At 34.9% G+C, this 19,570-nt stretch overlaps 1 protein-coding gene and 1 non-coding gene across 2 annotated transcripts; one reads left to right on the forward strand and one right to left on the reverse strand.

The window, feature by feature from the left end:
• Window positions 1-4,801: 4,801 nt before the first annotated feature.
• On the forward strand, window positions 4,802-4,992 carry LOC137002273 (U2 spliceosomal RNA). The gene has a single exon (XR_010891808.1). It is a non-coding gene; the product is annotated as a U2 spliceosomal RNA (small nuclear RNA).
• A 780-nt stretch (window positions 4,993-5,772) lies between these two features.
• Window positions 5,773-18,915, reverse strand: cyp51 (cytochrome P450, family 51). The gene is made up of 11 exons (XM_067412006.1): window positions 18,583-18,915; window positions 18,311-18,475; window positions 15,964-16,062; window positions 15,702-15,878; window positions 15,388-15,514; window positions 14,933-15,107; window positions 14,734-14,853; window positions 10,375-10,570; window positions 10,068-10,163; window positions 9,819-9,987; window positions 5,773-6,327 (listed from the first exon to the last, which is right to left on the reverse strand). The coding sequence occupies exons 1-11, from the start codon at window positions 18,634-18,636 to the stop codon at window positions 6,137-6,139; spliced, it is 1,569 nt and encodes a 522-aa protein (XP_067268107.1). The 5' UTR covers window positions 18,637-18,915; the 3' UTR covers window positions 5,773-6,136.
• Window positions 18,916-19,570: the final 655 nt, after the last annotated feature.

Below are 19,570 nucleotides of genomic sequence, written 5' to 3' on the forward strand. Positions count from 1 at the left end.
TTTACAGAATAGAGGGTATGCATCGACGTCACTTTCCCGCCGAAACGCGCTCCCTCAGCTGAACTGTGGCAAAAGAAGCTGCTGTGTGACTGGATTTAATAGAGGAAACTGAAAACGCGAGTAAAACAAACGATTACACTAAAGGTTGGGCTCGAAAGTGTTCCTTACAACTTGTCAAAGAAATCTAATCCATGGATATTGACATGCAGCCAGGAGTCGTGTTTCCTGACATTTATATGTCAAGTCAAGTCAAGTCAAATTTATTTATATATTTATTTATATTTATTTAGTGCCTGATTTCGACGGCGGGGAAATACATAAAGTAAATCTGCCTGTGAATATTTTATATAACTACAATATAGGTAGGTTTAAATCCGCGTAATCACTTATATCAATGTTATATCGTCATATTGTCCAGCCCTGAAACTTGATAGTTTTTATTAAAACACCCAATTATGCAGAATATAAGATGGTAAATATTTAATTAATGAGTTGTCAACATAACCTATATATTGTATTGTTATATATTATGATTTTACCTCAAAATCCAACAGTTTGACACAAAATGATTCTGCAAATCCATGTTTCTCTGCTGGAGTCCAGCTGTTTTCTGTGAATTGCAGTGATCCATTTGCTTCTTTTTTCTGTAGCTTTCAGCAGTCTGTAAATATATACCTCAGGGTTTGTGTCAGCTCTTTCCCGTTTTGGATGTGTTTTGTGTGTTTTTCGCGGCATTCACGCTGAAAACCAATGCTGCCGCTCAGTGGGCGTGACCGCAGTCGTAACGGTCGACGGTGACGTCACGTGCATACCCTCTATAAGGAAGTTTGTTGCGCATAAACTGAATTGCTATTAACGTTGCTAAAAGGAACTGATTTCTCGAAATAGGCATATATTATTTAGCTTTCTCACAGACAGCGCTGTTTGAAATTGAGAAATATTTCGTCATCGAAAGGTTATGGATGTAAACGCGATAAATTAGCATAACCATTGCGTGGATTTGGCGGGAGTTCAGGTGTGTGCAGTTTCATAATTTCATATGTGAGTATTTTCATATTTAACCTTTATTCGACAGTTTGTTTTTCACTTTGTTTCGTATAAATACAAAAATATTTATAACCATAAGCATTGATTAAATCCATTATCAGAAGATTTCATTCTCAAAATATTGATATTTTCATTTGTATATATTCATATTGTGTGTATAAGTTTAGAAATGTTTAAAGGTGCCCTAGATTCAAAAATTGAATTTACCTCGGCATAGTTGAATAACAAGAGTTCAGTACATGGAAATGACATACAGTGAGTCTCAAACTCCATTGTTTCCTCCTTCTTATATAAATCTCATTTGTTTAAAAGACCTCTGAAGAACAGGCGAATCTCAACATAACACCGACTGTTATGTAACAGTCAGGATCATTAATATGTATGACCCCAATATTTGCATATGCCAGCCCATGATCGAGACATTAGACAAGCCAGTATTAACGTCTGGATGTGCACAGCTGAATCATCAGACTAGGTAAGCAAGCAAGAACAACAGCGAAAAATGGCAGATGGAGCAATAATAACTGACATGATCCATGATAACATGATATTTTTAGTGATATTTGTAAATTGTCTTTCTAAATGTTTTGTTAGCATGTTGCTAATGTACTGTTAAATGTGGTTAAAGTTACCATCATTTCTTACTGTATTCACGGAGACAAGACTGTCGTTATTTTCATTATTAAACACTTGCAGTCTGTATAATTCATAAACACAACTTTATTCTTTATAAATCTCTCCAACACGGGTGTGTCTCATATGTTCTGAAAAGTGAAGCCACGGGCTCTTTGATCGCCCCCTGGAGGCTGGATGCAGTACAAGTCATAAACCCCGCCCTCTCAATGCAGTCGAATGAGACTTCAGTGAAAACTTAAAAATAAATTCTGCTTCAAATAAAACTTTCTGAGAGATGATTTTGGTCATTTAAGGTAGTTGTTATCACACTGATATATATTCAATTGTTCGTTTTTGTGATGATTTAGATTTTAGCTAGCAATTTGATGCTATAAAAACGGGGCGTGTCGTCATGATTCGAAGTTGATTGACAGCTTGTCTGAGGACTGTCGGAGCTTCGAGGGGAGATTAAAGATGTATTAACTAACTGTTAATTTTCGATTTCTTTGTTATTTAACACCAACAAAATGAGTTGTTCAGCAGTAAACTGTACTAACCGACCTACAGGATCTGACGGATCACTGAACTTTTTTTCTGTAACATCAAATGTGGGCGTTATAAGCTAATTAATAAATGTTATTAGTTAAGATAACACACCTAATGTTAACCATGTCGGGAAAAAGCAGGTGATCGTTATCTGGCAGTTACTTATTATTTTTATGGGTATAAAATAATAATTAGCAGGACAAAACTAATGATAGCTTACTCTAATTACAGCAATCGATCTCCTGTAACGTTAGTTGAACTTGATTTAAAATGGCAGGACCGTTTCTGACGATTTAGAGTTGTTTCTAGTGGCATATTATATTGATTTTATCTACTGAATTTGCTGTTTCAAAAATATTATTGCTCTAGAAACAGAATAGCCTATTATTTTATAGGTAGACTTTTAAATTGTGTATAATTTTTATAGTCTATTTAAAATAGATGAATGATGACGCAGTCTTTGGGCGGAAGTTTGATATCGCGACTCCGCCTCCGGCTCAACTGACGATTCCTTCTGCGCATGCCCAGGCTCCAAACTTTTTTTTTTTTGACGTATTGCGTAACGTGTCAGCGCCCGTTCATCAGCCCATTTTGGCTTCAGTTCAATACAATGGAAGGAAGCGGCGTCGCGTCGTCCATCTTTTTTTACAGTCTATGCTCCAACAGTGTAGCATTAGCTGTTAGCCACGGAGCACAGCCTCAAACTCATTCAGAATCAAATGTAAACATCAAAATAAACATTGTACTTACGCGATTAGACATGCTGCATGATGAACACTTTGTAAAGATCCATTTTGACGGTTATATTAGCTGTTTGAACTTTTTTTATGTTGTTCAAGGCAAGCGCGAGCTCTTGGGGCGTGGAGCACGAGAATTAAAGGGCCACACACCCTGAATTGGTTCATTTCTAATTATGCCCCAAAATAGGCAGTTAAAAAAATGAATAAAAAAAATCTATGGGGTATTTTGAGCTGAAACTTCACAGACACATTCAGGGGACACCTTAGACTTATATTACATCTTGAGAAAAAAAGTTCTAGGGCACCTTTAAAGGGTTAGTTCACCCAAAAATGAAAATAATGTCATTAATTACATGCCGTTTCACACCGGTAAGACTTTCGTTCATCTTCAGAACACAAATTAAGATATTTTTGATGAAATCCGATGGCTCAGTGAGGCCTGCATAGCCAGCAATGACATTTCCTCTCTCAAGATCCATTAATGTACTAAAAACATATTTAAATCAGTTCATGTGAGTACAGTGGTTCAATATTAATATTATAAAGCCACAAGAATATTTTGGTGCACCAAAAAAACAAAATAACGACTTATTTAGTGACGGCCGATTTCAAAACACTGCTTCAGGAAGATTCTGAGCATTATGAATCTTTTGTGTTGAATCAGCACCAAAGTCACGTGATTTCAGCAGTTTGGCGGTTTGACACGCGATCCGAATCATGATTCAACATGCTGATTCATAACGCTCCAAAGCTTCATGAAGCAGTGCTTTAAAATCAGCCATCACGGTGCACCAAAACGTTGTTATTTTGTTGTTGTTTTGGCTCACCAAAAATATTCTCATCGCTTTATAATATTAATATTGAACCACTGTACTCACATGAACTGATTTAAATATGTTTTTAGTACATTAATGGATCTTGAGAGAGGAAATGTCATTGCTGGCTATGCAGGCCTCACTGAGCCATCATATTTCATCAAAAATATCTTAATTTGTATTCCGAAGATGAACAAAGGTGTGGAACGGCATGAGGGTGAGTTATAAATGACATTATTTTCATTTTTTGGTGAACTAACCCTTTAAGTAGAAATATTGAGTTATTTTCATACGGACCTTTGGTCTGTTGTCTTATGTCCCACGTTATTGACACGACAGGAGATTATAATTTTTAACAACAAACAGTTTTTCATGGTAGTCTGAACTTTTATTGCTAAATCGTGTTCACATTTGTATTATGCCTTCTTTGATTATAGCAGTTATTATTTTTGCAGGTAGCCCAGAATATGTTTGCATTTTTAATATTGGTCTAGGTTTATAGATGGATAAATAATTTGTTTTCATCGTCTGTGCTTTGCTGGAATTCTCCACAAACGCCTCAGTAACTTTATGAACGTGCAGTACCGCTTTTAACCACACGATGCGCATCAAGCGAATATGAAAGTGTGTAAAAAAGCTTCGTTTCTTCTGTGTTATTTCCTGAATCTGGGGTCTGAACTCGAGCAGAAACACTTTAATATTAAATAGTGAATGTTTCGTGATTAACTAAGACTATTAACAGAGATAAACAGTCCTACTCTGTCCTCGTGTTTGATTGGACGATGGACTCTGTGCTCGTGTTTGATTGGATGATGGTGAACTCGAGGTAGCGCTTGAAGAAGAATCCGCATGTTTTGTGGAGGTTTTCAGCTTCTTATTTGTTCAATATCTCAGAGTTTCTGTCAGTCTCTGAGCGGGACATTATTTCTCGAGTGTGTGTTTGTAGTTTGAAGTGTTTCTCGTGACGTCAGACCGTGTGACCGTCATCGAGATGTGCAGCGCGCTGAGTGAGTCCTTTAGCGCGGATCCATTATCGTTATCGCTTCTCGGCCTTTTGGCTAAGATCAAGTGTAGTATCTGTTCTTATCAGTTTAATATCTGATACGTCCCCTACCCGGGGACCATATATTAAATTGATTTTTGGATCAGGGAGATGGAATAGGGGCTTGCTCCGTCCACTCCACGCATCGACCTGGTATTGCAGTATTTCCAGGAACGGTGCACCCCCACCGGGGAAATAAAATCGGTGAAAAATAGATTTATCATTGCTATTAGCTTTTAAAAAAATACTTGACTGTACATTGTCTAATGTATTATCCTAAATTTAAAAATTTGTGTGTACTGGCTATACCACTATATGTCCACTAGGTGGTGATAATTGAGTGTCTTCACTGTTAGAGGTTTTCTGTGATCAGGGTTAGATCTGAAATTTATGATTTGAAGAAGTCTTTGAATTGAAAACTTATGCTTTATTTCAAACAGAAACACTATTTCCTTAAGAAGACACAAAAGCAGATTAATTTTTCCTTCATTTAATTTCTGAAATGTCATTGAAAATTATTTACTGCTTTCTGCAATTGTTTCAAACTGACATTATCTTGAAATTATTATTAATAATGTAGTTTTACAAAGTGGGATGATTTTAAATGAACTAGTAAAGACAAAATGTGAATAAATATGGTGACCAGAGATATACATCTTTTAAATAAACGTTAATGTTGACATGATTTGCATCAGCTATCAATATACTTATGTATTATGTCGTCTATAAATAAACATTTGTCAAATAATGAAATAAAAATTTAAGGTGTCAAAGTTAACTCATTAAATATGCGTACTCACTTATAAATAAGTAAGCCATATTTTACATAAAGCTGAAGACAATTTCCATATTCTAAACAATGAAGTTATTGCACTAAATTAAAAACTCAAACTGCTTTTCTTAAGCAGTGTGTGAACACAACCTGTTTTAGGTGGCCAAAGCACAACATAAACATCAGTCTGCCATTTTTATTATATGTTAAAAGCTTTTCGTACATCACAGATTTTTGTTTTCTGCAAAAACAAACAAATATGTTAAATCATATAAAAATAGTTTCATGTTTTGCTGGGAGGATGACGGTAGCAGAAGATCTGAGGAATTAAAAACAATGATTTTTGACTCTTGACCCCAGAGGTCATCTGGGCACTGCAGGTCACTTTAGGTAAAATAGGTTGTGTTTTAAATAACAAACACAATATCTGAGTAAGAGATGTCAGATTGATTCAGCCAACAATAATGCATGTTCACCAACCCAACATTTGTAGAGGCACTCAATAGTTCTGCTCCCAAACCTACTCATTACAATCAACTGCAGAAAGAGAATATTCCCATCACTTCTGTGTTTGTGTCTTCCTCCGTGTGTATCTGATGACGGGGTTGTGCGGTGTGTGAATCATGGTTGTGTAGTTCACAGGAGGAAAGTGTCCGTCTACCAGCTCAAAGTCGTACAGCCTCAGCAAAGTCGACCAGATGGTTTTAATCTGCACGTATGCAAAATTTTCTCCAATACAACGATGACGACCTGTAAAAGATCAACCAGTAAAGATACACAGTTCTTTAATATGACATTGAGACCCATTTCACATCAATCCTCAACAGTTATTAGGACTGCGACTTGTACTGGACGAGCTCGAGCTGCTTTAGGGTACGTTTACGTGACAACGATGTACTAAAGTTTTTTTCTTTGTACAGATGACAACGTTATCAAAACTATACACACTGATCCACGGAAATGAATAAAGACACTGTATTACACATGCCAGATGTCACTCTGTACAGAAAGATTACGCGTCTGCACATATGCATTCTTTTACAGAGCACTTGTGCCAAATGCGCATGCTTATCCACCTTATTTTTACAGTTTACTGCACTTTGATATTTTTTTAATTTCCCTATCCACCTTATTCCTGACTAGCCTACTGCGTTTCGAATTATGCGTTGCACTTCTGGTTTGGGGAACTTCCATTTAAAAAGACTGAAACGAATCATTTCAAATCATAAGGTTGCCCTACAAATAAAGTTTATCCGTCAGTTTGACTGAATGATCTGTCAATGTTTCTTTCATGTTTTATTTTTTAGACATCATGAGAATAACGTAACGCTTGGTATTTTAACGTAACATGTTATAACAAGAATATCTATGGCAAGAGCTCTTTTCAGTCGCTGCTTTCTATCCTCGTGATTATTTTCTTTTGTCCATTTTCATACCGCTGTAATAGTATGAAAAAGGACAACATATACTCCACATTTGTGGTCTGTTCTCCTGATATAATTTATGATATATTAATAATTTACTGGAAGGATCGAAGAATCTCTTGTGTTTCTCCTCAAAGCCTCACGTCTCTTTCCTACGGAAGAGGATTAGGGCCAAGCAATAATAAAAAAAATAAAACCATCTCGAGATTAAAGTTGTTAAATTTCGAGAAAAAACTTGTTAAATTTCGAGAAAAAGGTCGAGATAAAATGTTGAGAATAAAGTCATTAAATTACGAGAACAAATTCGTTAAATTACGAGAACAAATTCGTTAAATTATGAGAACAAATTCGTTAAATTACGAGGACAAATTTGCTAAAATATGAGAAAAAAGTTGTTAAATTACCAGAACAAATTCGTTAAATTATGAGAACAAATTCGTTAAATTACGAGAATTTGTTCTTGTAATTTAACAACTTTTTTCTCGTAATTTAATGACTTTATTCTCAACATTTTATCTCGACCTTTTTCTCGAAATTTAACGACATTTTTCTCATAATTTAACAAGTTTATTCTCAACATGTTATCTCGACTTTTTTCTTGAAATTTAACGAGTTTTTTCTCGTAATTTAATGAGTTTATTCTCAACATTTTATCTCGACCTTTTTCTCGAAATTTAACGAGTTTTTTCTCAAAATTGAACAACTTTAATCTCGAGATGGTTTTATTTTTTTATTATTGCTTGGCCCTAATCCTCTTCCGTACTTTCCAGGTTTGTTTTCACAGGTAAATACAATTTATTATCTGTAAAAATGATGGAAATCAGTTTGAAATAGTATCACGCAATGCTGAAGTTTATGAACATTTTTATTAAGGCAACGTATGTTATAATACAGATATATATATCACTATAGTTATATTTAACCCGTCTGTTATTGCTGTGGAAAGAATCACGCTTTTTCATGGCCTGTTGAAAGTACCTTGTTGATGCTTTCACACTTTTAAATGTCCTTTAATGTTCGTTGGTTGAAGGGTGAGTGGAATGGCATCTCATTGTACTCAGTTTTTTAAAAAACGCATTATTGCGTTCATAGAGCGAGTCTTTCACTGACTGTTTACAGCTAAACGGAAGTAATTTGCGCAAAGCGTCATGGGCCGTTGGAATAAGGTGGATAGCGGCTAATAAATCTGAAGTCTCCATTCACTGAAATACCTTAATTCCGCATTGACAAATAAGGAGGATAGGGTAAATACGCATGTGCATGACGTCACACCATTTTTGCAGTTTACATGGAGCTGATAATGGTATCGTTTTCAAAAACGTGCACTTTGAAATCCGTTTTCAAAAGTTTACATTTTCAGGCCACCAAAACGCAGTTGTGTAACTAAACGGCTAAAATGCATAATTTTCCATTTTTAGTTGAAAATGATGTCGTGCAAACAGCCGCCGAGATGGATTTGGTGACGGCACTAAAAGCCTTAACTAGATTTATTCATGACACAGGTTATTTTATAGTTTAGATATCACAATTTTAGATTACCATTGAAATCTCACAATTCTCGACACCAATTTTAATATTACAGTTATCAAAAACTACTGTTTACATTCACTTAAGACATAATTGACTGTGTTTACTTGAATACTCGGGCAAATTTTTTGTATGTTTTTGCCCGTTTATATACAATAAACCATGAAAAAGAACTGAATTCAGTACTCACACACTGTATTACAGGCGGCTTTCTGTGTGAGCGCTTCATGTGTTTGTGCGCGAGGACCGACACCAAGAATGTTAACTATAAAGATAACTATATTTGAGTCCAAACCAACAGTGATAACGGTCAGTTTATTCTGAGCTCACGCGCTGCGGTTTCAAAGTGTGTACAACATGTTTTCGCTGTTCTTGTTGCAGTTACACACTTTAACCAGCAGATGTCCTCAGCATGCTGTGTTTGGAGTAAATAGCTAGTGTAATCGATCTAATCTAACAGAGAATTTAGCTGAAGAAGTCAATATAGTAGAATAAAAACAACGCATCGTCTTTTTCACTGCAAAGTCAAAGGAATACAATGTTGTCGAAACTAGCGCTGGATACCAGAGGTCATTTTATTTTACAGTGTTTGCTGGCATAATGATCTCATCGTTAATACTTTTTTTTTCATTGTTAATACCATTTATTATTTTCATAAAGTATCCTTGAAAAGGGGGTTTGACTTGTCAAACAGTTTTTATTTCTGGACCTCGGTGATTAACTTCTCCACACTGTCGCCCTTAAATTAGAACGGATTCTGATTGGCTGTCAGTGTTTTATCGTTCAACAGCTGGAAAAAAATAGTTCTTAAAGTGATCCCAACGATATATATATTAAATCTCTATATCGTTATCGTTATAGCTGTAATGTACACAGTGCTATTCTTTCATATTTAGAATGATTTTTAGAACTATATCTTTATCGTTATCTTTATCTTTATCGTTCTTGGTGTGAACGGCCTTTAGAAGTCGAACCGATAATAGATTTTACCGATAACGATAACTAGGTTGGACCATTCTGTCTGATAACCGATAGTTTTTAAAATGGATACTGAATGTAAACGAACGTAATGCTGTAATGCCATCTCAAATGTTTGCCATTTGAAACACTCAAGCGATTATAAATCATTCAAGCGCAGTAAGATGAGAAAGTCAATCGGTTTTGCCGATTAATCGGCACCGATAACTAATTGCTGGAACAATCGGTTATCAACAAAAATCCATTCCGGCTTGTCAGATTTACACCAGTTTAACATCTTTAAACCCAATCAAAGCATTTAATCAAACTCACCTGCTCCAAACGGGATGTAAGCGAACTTCTCTCCGGCCGCAGGGTTGTCGTGTAAGTAGCGGTCAGGGTTAAACTCCAGACGCTCATCCCACGTGTCCTGAAGACGGTGGTTCACTGTGGGAGACACACACACCTGGTGTCCCGGCGGGATGATGTAATCGCCCACTTTCTGTTGAGGAAGCAGAAAGACGCTGGTCGGTCCAAAGCTTTAATATCAGTATTGGAGCCACTTTTCCTTTCGGTTCGTACCTGAGGCGTCTTGGCCATCCTCATCATGGTCATTATAGGCGGTCGCAGTCGGAGCGTCTCCTTCAGACAGCGGTCCAGCAGACTCAAGTCTTTAAGCTGCGTCAGATGCCAAAACAGTTCTTTAGTATCGGGGTCAATGTTTAAAGGTGCACTATGTTACTTTTATAAACACTTATTATAGACGTACTGTAGTGATTCAGATCAGAAGATGGACGTTTTTGTAAATTTTTAACAAAAAAAGTTTCAGTGTTCCTTTAATTTATTGTAATACATAATGACAAGCAATAAACCGATGCAGTGAAATCACCTGGTCGTACTGGAGAGGAGGAAGATCTTCTCCGCACACGGTTTTCTGTTCGCCGTAGCAGCGCTCCTGCAGCGCTCTGTCCCGCGCCAGGAAGAAGCCCATCCAAGAGCTGGTGGTGGAGGACGTGTGCTGACCCGCCAGCAACAGACCAATCAGCATCCCGGCTATCTCATCGTCATTCAGAGGACGGCCGTCTCTACAGGGCAGAGAATTCATCTGTAGTGAGCTGCTGTCAAACATTCACACACACTGATTTCTCCATACTTGAAATCTTAGTACGTAATCATTTGCTTTTTTCACAGATCCACCACAGGATGGCAGTGTCTTCACAGGTGTCTAGTTCACAGGTGTTTTTATATAGAGATCTGCACAGGCATTTAGGTCAGTTGAGAATTTGAGTCCTGACTGAAGAAACACTGTTGAATTTTAAGAATGGTCCGTGTACGTTTTGATAGTTTGTTTTCCAATTTGAAATGAAATACGCAGAAACGAGAAAATGGTCGTTTCCCGTTTTTTCGTTTGTTAAAAAAAACGGAAAAACGAGATTTTGACTCGATTTTCGTTTTTTCGGGTCACGGATAGAAAATGGTAACACGACTTCAAAACTCGTTTTCCACATGTGGGCGGTCATTACACGCCCCTTTCAGCCGATTGGTCAATCAAATCTGAGCCAGTGACGCCATCTTCAGTTCGTTCAACAAAATAACAGTCCTCTGCCGCTATATCAGTATGTCATAAATCGGCTTTCTTCTGTGCAACCTAACGCGTATTTCACAGAAATATTTATTTCAGAAATGTTAATCAGCACACAGACTGTTGTAATGCTGTTTGTAGTTTAATAGTGAAACTACCCACACAGAGGAGCGGATGAAAAGCAGAGATTAAAAAAAAAAAAAAACCTACAGGTTTTATTTTATTCTATTTTGAATAAATAGAATAAATCACAATAAATAAATAGCAATTTTGAAAAACGAACAATCGCTCATCTCTATTTATTTATTTTATATAGCCTAATTGCCTGCTGAAATGTTAATAACCCTTTGGTTAAAAGATTGAGGGAATATGTAAAGATCAAACATTAAAGATCAAAATTACAGCTACATAGCCTTTTTAGTTATGACAAAAATAATATATAAATGTTAAGCCAAAACGAATTAATTTAAAGCTGAACTGAAACAGAAACCGGCGTTATAACTACCTCTCTAATTTGACACAAATCCAAATGTTTCAATATTCACGATTTGGAGGCTAAACTATATTTATTATTTAAACGCTTTTATTGTAGCCTACACAGACTACTTAAAATGAGCAGTAGGCCTATAACGTTTTATATATTTGGTTGAATGTACATATTTTGACAGTTAACAGGCTGTGGCGTCAAGTTCCTAAAACTGATGTTGTGTGTGCGTGAAGCGCCGGCGCGTTCACTTGAATTTTCTTATAAAAGCGGAAACAACTTAATGCTTAGACATTTATGGTCAAATATATGTAACACCATTCGAATCTGTGAAAGGTTAAATAGGCCTATTATTTTTGTAATATTAATTACTTAAGTGAAATAAATTTCGCGCATAGACATAGGCTATTTAGCCTATTCCTTTTTGAATCCTTTGTTCTCCGTTCACAGAAGCGCTGCAGGTGCGTGATGATAATGAATCCTCATGTTCTGTTGTTTATTCTGCTATTTGTTTATGTAGGCTAAAACTAAACCCCTGGAATTTTTTAATGATTCACAGACATTTATCAAATTTCGTTTAATTCTAATTTAATATAATTTTATCGGTTAATGAAACGATGATCGCATCAGTTGAAAGTCAGGGGGAAAAAACAGAAATTATATTGACAAGGCAACAATAATTTTCGTTTAGTTTAAGTTTTTCAAAACATCCACAGAACTGCATACAGTAAATTTTCCCGCTGTTTAAGCCACGAATATTTACAAAATAAAATAATTACAAAGATAATAAAACTTCTATGTTTAATATACGAGAGTTTTTGTTTTGCTGTTGTCCACTGAAGCAATTGACGCAGAATCGCCAATAGCCGTTAAATCGAAATTGAAAGTAAAATGTTCAGGGCCATTTATAGCTAATTCATTCAAAAGCGAAGGAAAGACAGAAAAAGTGAGGATAGCAAGTAAACTGTGACATATAATAGTAATGTTCACTGTGTTAATAAAAGTGTTTAATTTAAGAGATAAAATCTGTATGGCCATTTATAAGCTAAGGAAAACTAAAAAGCCCCCCGATGGTGATACCGTTATTAGGTGTTGCCACCTAGTGGATAGCCTATTTTCTAATATGACTGTATAGTCTACTGCAAGGAATGCGTCTGCTAAATTATTGAATTTAAATGTATAAAATGTAAACAAAACATTAAAATAAGAAAAAAAAATGAGTGCAGTAGCCACTGATCTATAATAGATAATAGTCTGTCATTATGTATAGCCTATTGATCGGTGGTAGTAGCCCAAAGGATGTCATGCGCTTAGTAACAGATGTAGAGGCATTTACATTTTAAAAACAGCTTAAAAACAGACTTAATTAAATTTACTGTAGGTTTTTTAAAACTTTTTTTTATCTGTGCAAACATATTTCTGTGAAATACGCGTTAGGTTGCACAGAAGAAAGCCGATTTATGACATACTGATATAGCGGCAGAGGACTATTATTTTGTTGAACGAACTGAAGATGACGTCACTGGCTCAGATTTGATTGACCAATCGGCTGAAAGGGGCGTGTAATGACCGCCCACATGTGGAAAACGAGTTTTGAAGTCGTGTTTCCGTTTTCTATCCGTGACCCGAAAAAAACGAAAATCCAGTCAAAATCTCGTTTTTCCGTTTTTTTAACAAACGAAAAAACGGGAAACGACCGTTTTCTCGTTTCTGCGTATTTCATTTCAAATTGGAAAACAAACTATCAAAACGTACACGGACCAAGAATGAACCCAAAACAGCTCACCTTAACTCAAAGATGGAGCGTGTTTGTGCAACATGGAAATGAGTCCTATGTAAATTAAATATTTATATTTTTATGAATAGTAGATTTTTTTTAAATATTAAAAATAAGTATATTAATCTTTATATTTATATTATAAAACATTATAATATACATTATTATAATTTATAAGTTTAATTACACACAAATTACTATATAAAATGTATGTGTTAGTGTGTGTATGTGTGTGTGTATATATATATATATATATACATATATATAATATAAATTTGTATATAATATGAATATAACATATATAATTATTTTATGATATAAACAATTGTGTGTGCAACATTTTTATAAATATATGTTACTGGAATAATAATTGTATATAATTGTATAAAAAATTTTTTATAAATACATATTATTAGAATAATAATAAATAATTGTATATAATTTTTAATTGTAAAATTATATAATTTTTAAAAAAAATATATATATATATTTTTTAATTATAATATTACTATAAATTATTAATTTAATAGGATTTAATAGTTTTTATATTATTAATTATGCATGTTTATATTGTAATTAATTATTTTACAATATATACAAGTGTGTGTGTGTGCAACATAGAAATGAGTTATAAATTTGTTTATTTTTATAAATTGTTATATTTGAATAATAATATTTTTTTTAAGTAAATAAATGTGTGTATATATAATTTATATTATTATATTATAATTATAATATTACTAAAATCATTAGTAGGATTTAATATTTTTGTAATTTTTAAAAAATATGATAAATTATACATTTTATATAATATAAACATAATTACTTTATTAGATAAACATTTTAGATTAACTTTAATTATAATATACTTTATTTAATAATATCACTATAAATTATTAATTTAAAAGGATTTAATAGTTTTTACTATACAATTTATTATATTGTAATAAATTATATTTTTTACACAATATAAACATAATATATAATATATTATTTTAAATATAAACCAGTGTTTTTTGTGCAACATGGAAATAAATTATAAATTATATTTTTTATAAATGATTTACATTTGAATAATAATTATAAAAAATTATTATCTATATAATATTATAAATTATTATCTATATAATTCTATTCTATATAATTAAAAAATTATATATATTATAATTATATTATAATTATAATATTACTAAAATCATTACTTTAATATGATATAATATTTTTGTAATTATTATTTTTTTTTAAATATAATAAATTATACATTTTATATAATATAAACATATAAAATTATTTTATAAAATAAACATTTTATATTTTTTTAAACTTTTTAATTGGTTGCAAATCCAAGGTTATCCATGGAGAAACTGTAAACAGAGCAGGTTTAAATGATCTGACAGTGACATACTTGTACGTGGCGTCTATGAGCGTCTGCAGGATGTCGTCGTTTTTCTCTGTGGCTTCTCTTCGCTTCTTGATGACGTTATAGAAGATTTTCTTGATCTCTAAGTGTGCCTGATCCCTCCGTCTGAAACAGCAGAAACACAGCGTCATGTGAATCCCAGAGCTCTTCCTGGTGTGTATTCAGTGTTCTCTGGCAGCAGTACCTGAAGCTGGGCAGAGGCAGCCATCCGGGCAGCAGCCAGGCGGCGTGAGTGAATCCTCCGTCCAGATCGGCGTAGAGCTGAGCGACCCTCTCGTCCAGCATGCCACGGATCTCACAGCCGTGCAGACAGCGGCTGGCCGTCAGGATGATCAGCTCGGATAACGCATCGAACAGATCTGAAGAGAGAACGTTTAACACTCAGAGTCTTGATGTTGTTTCTGTGCTCTACTAGATTATTTTCCTCATTCTCCATTGTTGCAGCTACAATAGAGGCGTTTCAGGGAGTTCAGAAACACTGATTTAGAGAAGAACTGCATTTTTCATGCTCAAACAGCAACATTACACACTAAAGAAAGCATAACAGTTCCTCTTTAATACATGTTCCTGGTCTTATTGTGAGCGATTCCTCAATGCATGATATTCTAAAGAAAGAAACTGATGGATCCGTCTGCTTACTTCTCTCTCCTCTGTCTCCCCATCGCTTGAAATACTCTTTGGTTTCCTCTTCGATTATTTGAACGTGTCCTTTGAAGTGTGCGATGTTCATTCCGGTCTTCAGCATTTTCTTCTGCTCCAGAAATAACTGAACAAACACAAATCACATCAACAGTGAATGCATGACGAGAGGATGCTAAAGACCGATGTCCAGGTAGGTGGTTCAAGAATTTAAAAATATTTTATGCAATTGTATCCACAAATATATCTTTGTCTATATAAATATATAAAAGCTTCTCAGATATTTCCATGTTTTTCGGACTGTGGGATCTTACCGCATTTGGCACGTCGTAAGCGACGCCCTTGCCGAACACAGGTGTGGTGAGGCGCGCGTAAACGTCCTCGGCGTTCAGATCGTCGTTCTTGCTGTTGAACATGAGCGCGGCCGCTTCGCTGCCCAGCAGATACGTGAAGGTCTTCCCGACCATCGTGAAGCTCACCACGGGGCCATACTGCAGGACGACAACATGAGATCAGATGACCAGCCTGTTATTCCAAACATGTCTCTGAATGTTTTAATGTTCTGCTGAAACTGACCTTCTCATAGGCCTGCTCCAGAAACTCAATGGGACTCTTGCCGAAAGCCACAGCGTGACCGAGAAAGGGAACACTGGACGGGATATGAGGAGGGAGTTTCTGAGGAAGAGAGAGAAACTGAAATTAACCTTTATATGTGATGGATAGATGGATGGTTAGATAGGAGGACATTTCTGAGGGAAAGAGCGAAACTGGAAATTGGACAAACACAAATATAAACAAAGATAGAATGATGGAAGATAGATAAAACAATGGAAGGATAGACAGATGCAAGGATAGATAGAACAATAGAAGAATATATAGATAGAAGGATAGACTGATGGATGGAAGGATAGATAGAACGATGAAAGGATTGATGGATAGAACAATAAAAGGTTAGCTGGATAGAACGATGGAAGGATTGATGGATAGATAGAATGATAAAAGGTTAGATGGAAAGAACGATGAAAGAATAGATAAAATGATGAAAGGATAGTGGATGGATAGAACGATGCAAGGATTGACAGATTGAACAATGGAAGGATTGACGGATAGATAGAATGATGGAAGGATAGATGGATAAAACGATGGAATGACTGAGATAGATAAAATGATGGACAGATAAATAGAACATTGGAAGGATTGATGGATAGATGATAGAATGATGGACAGATAGAATGATGGAAGGATGGTTGGATAGACAGATAAATGGAAGGATAGATAGAATGATGAAAAGAGATAGATAGAATGATGGACAGATAGAATGATGAAAATAGATAAATAGAATGATGGAAGAATAGATAGAATGATGAAAGGATAGATAGATAGAAGGATAGATGGATAGATAGAACGATGGAAGGATGGATAGATAAAATGATGAAGGATAGATGATAGGATGATGGAAGGATGGATGATAGACAGATGGAAGGATAGATAGATAGAAGGATTGACAGATAGATAGAACAATAGAAGGATTGATGGATAGATAGAATGATGGAAGGATAGATGGATAAAACGATGGAATGACTGAGATAGATAAAATGATGGACAGATAAATAGAACATTGGAAGGATTGATGGATAGATGATAGAATGATGGACAGATAGAATGATGGAAGGATGGTTGGATAGACAGATAAATGGAAGGATAGATAGAATGATGAAAAGAGATAGATAGAATGATGGACAGATAGAATGATGAAAATAGATAAATAGAATGATGGAAGAATAGATAGAATGATGAAAGGATAGATAGATAGAAGGATAGATGGATAGATAGAACGATGGAAGGATGGATAGATAAAATGATGAAGGATAGATGATAGGATGATGGAAGGATGGATGATAGACAGATGGAAGGATAGATAGATAGAAGGATTGACAGATAGATAGAACAATAGAAGGATTGATGGATAGATAGAATGATGGAAGGATAGATGGATAAAACGATGGAATGACTGAGATAGATAAAATGATGGACAGATAAATAGAACAATGGAAGGATTGATGGATAGAATGATGGAAGGATAGATGATAGAATGATGGACAGATAGATAGAATGATGGAAGGATGGTTGGATAGACAGATAAATGGAAGGATAGAATGATGAAAAGAGAGAATGATGGAAGTATAGATAAATAAACAGATGGAAGAATAGACAATGATGAAAGGATAGATAGATAGATAGATAGATAGATAGATAGATAGATAGATAGATAGATAGAAGGATTGATGGATAGATAGAACGATGGAAGGATGGATAGATAAAATGATGATAAGATGATGGAAGGATGGATAGATAGATAGAAGGATTGATGGATAGATAGAACAATGGAAGGATTGACGGATAGATAGAAGGATTGATGGATTGATAGAACAATAAAATGATAGATGGATAGATAGAATGATGGAAGGATAGATGGAACGATGGAAGGATTGACGGATAGATAGAACGATAAAAGGTTAGATGGATAAAATGATTGATGGATAGATAGAATGATGGAAGGATGAAAGAATAGATAGATAGATAGATAGATTGACGATAGACAGAACAATTCAATTATAGATGATAGAATGATGAAAGGACTGACAGAAATAGAACAATGGATAGATAAACTGATAGAATGATGGACAGAGTGATGGATTTACAAATAGATGAATAAAATAAATAGAATGATAGACAAAGATGGATCAACAGAACAATAGAACAACGGATAGAAGAACGACAGATACTCAGAAAAGAACTATGGAGAGAGAGAATGATGGATAGATAGATGAATAGAGTGATAGACAGAATGAAGGATGTATAGAAAGAACAGCAGACAGAGAGATGACACGTGATTGTATGCAGTGAATCACCTGATCCTCACCTGATGCCGGCTGCGCTGCTGCTGCTGTCCGAACAGAGCTCTGCTCAGATAGGCCAGAGTGAGAGTGACCACTGAAGCGGCCAGAAGCACAGAGGTCAGACTCATCTTCTGCACAGTGCTCTCGATCAGCTGACCGCTCACCTCCAGGATCGTCATCTCACTGATCTTCACTCACAATAAATAAGAGTTTATAAATAAAGCACGTGAAGAGCTGATGATGACAGCGCTGATCTCCACTGCAGTCTCTCTGATATCCCTAAAAACTTTAATACCTGCCAGCGTCTGCAGAAGGCTCCGCCCCCGCCTGATGTCAACCCGCCGCTCATTGGTCATCTGGGTGTGTCCATCAAGTAAGTCCATGCTCCGCTCCGCCGTCTCGCACGCTGATTGGCGGATGCCGCCTGAACTGATGTCTGCCTATATGATGTCACCTGCGCCTCTGTTGGTCAAATTTTGCGTCCAGCGCGCTCCAGATACAGCTTTTCTCACGCACACCTTTATTTATTAAAAAGTGCGTTTATATAAGTTTAAAAATATCTGATCTGAATGGATCGAATGTGTTTAAATGTCATTTAAGAGAAAATATTACCTCTGAAAGCGTCACAAATGAGTTTATGGCCGAAATACCTCAAAATTGAGTCCCAAAATTTCAGTGAGAACATTTTTATAGCTTTAACTTACTTCAAAATGTGTGCAATTCATAAATTGAGTAATTTATAATTAATACAACTCGATATAACTTTCATTTAGACTAACTCATAGCTGTATAACAAGTTTATCATAGTGTTTATTGTATTCATATAGTATAATCTCAGTCTAACTGTAAAAATAACACTGAAAAAACAAATATTATCTTCTATATCAATAATGCGCCACGTTTAGAAAAAATGTTTAATATTTTTTGATTTACTTTTATTTTAAAATATATACTTTTATTTTAAAAAAGTTAAAAATCAGCAATAAATTACTTTGCACCCTTTTAGTTTCAGTTCATCATATATTTGTGTTCACATTTAGCCACTTTCTAAATAAAAAACAACCTGTACTGTAAGTTAAAATTATAAAAAAATATATATATATTTCTGAGAATTACTCCAAAATGGTTAGCATGATGGCAGTGAAAAAACATTGCCATGCCAACCATTTTAGAGTAATTCTCAGAAATATACTTTTTATCATTTTAACTTTAAAGCACCAAAAACAGAAAACTGCGATTTTCCACAAGTTAAATTAAACTACTTAAATACTGATCAAAGCTCC

Source organism: Chanodichthys erythropterus, chromosome 15, assembly GCF_024489055.1.
Source record: "Chanodichthys erythropterus isolate Z2021 chromosome 15, ASM2448905v1, whole genome shotgun sequence".
Taxonomy (NCBI): Eukaryota; Metazoa; Chordata; class Actinopteri; order Cypriniformes; family Xenocyprididae; genus Chanodichthys; species Chanodichthys erythropterus.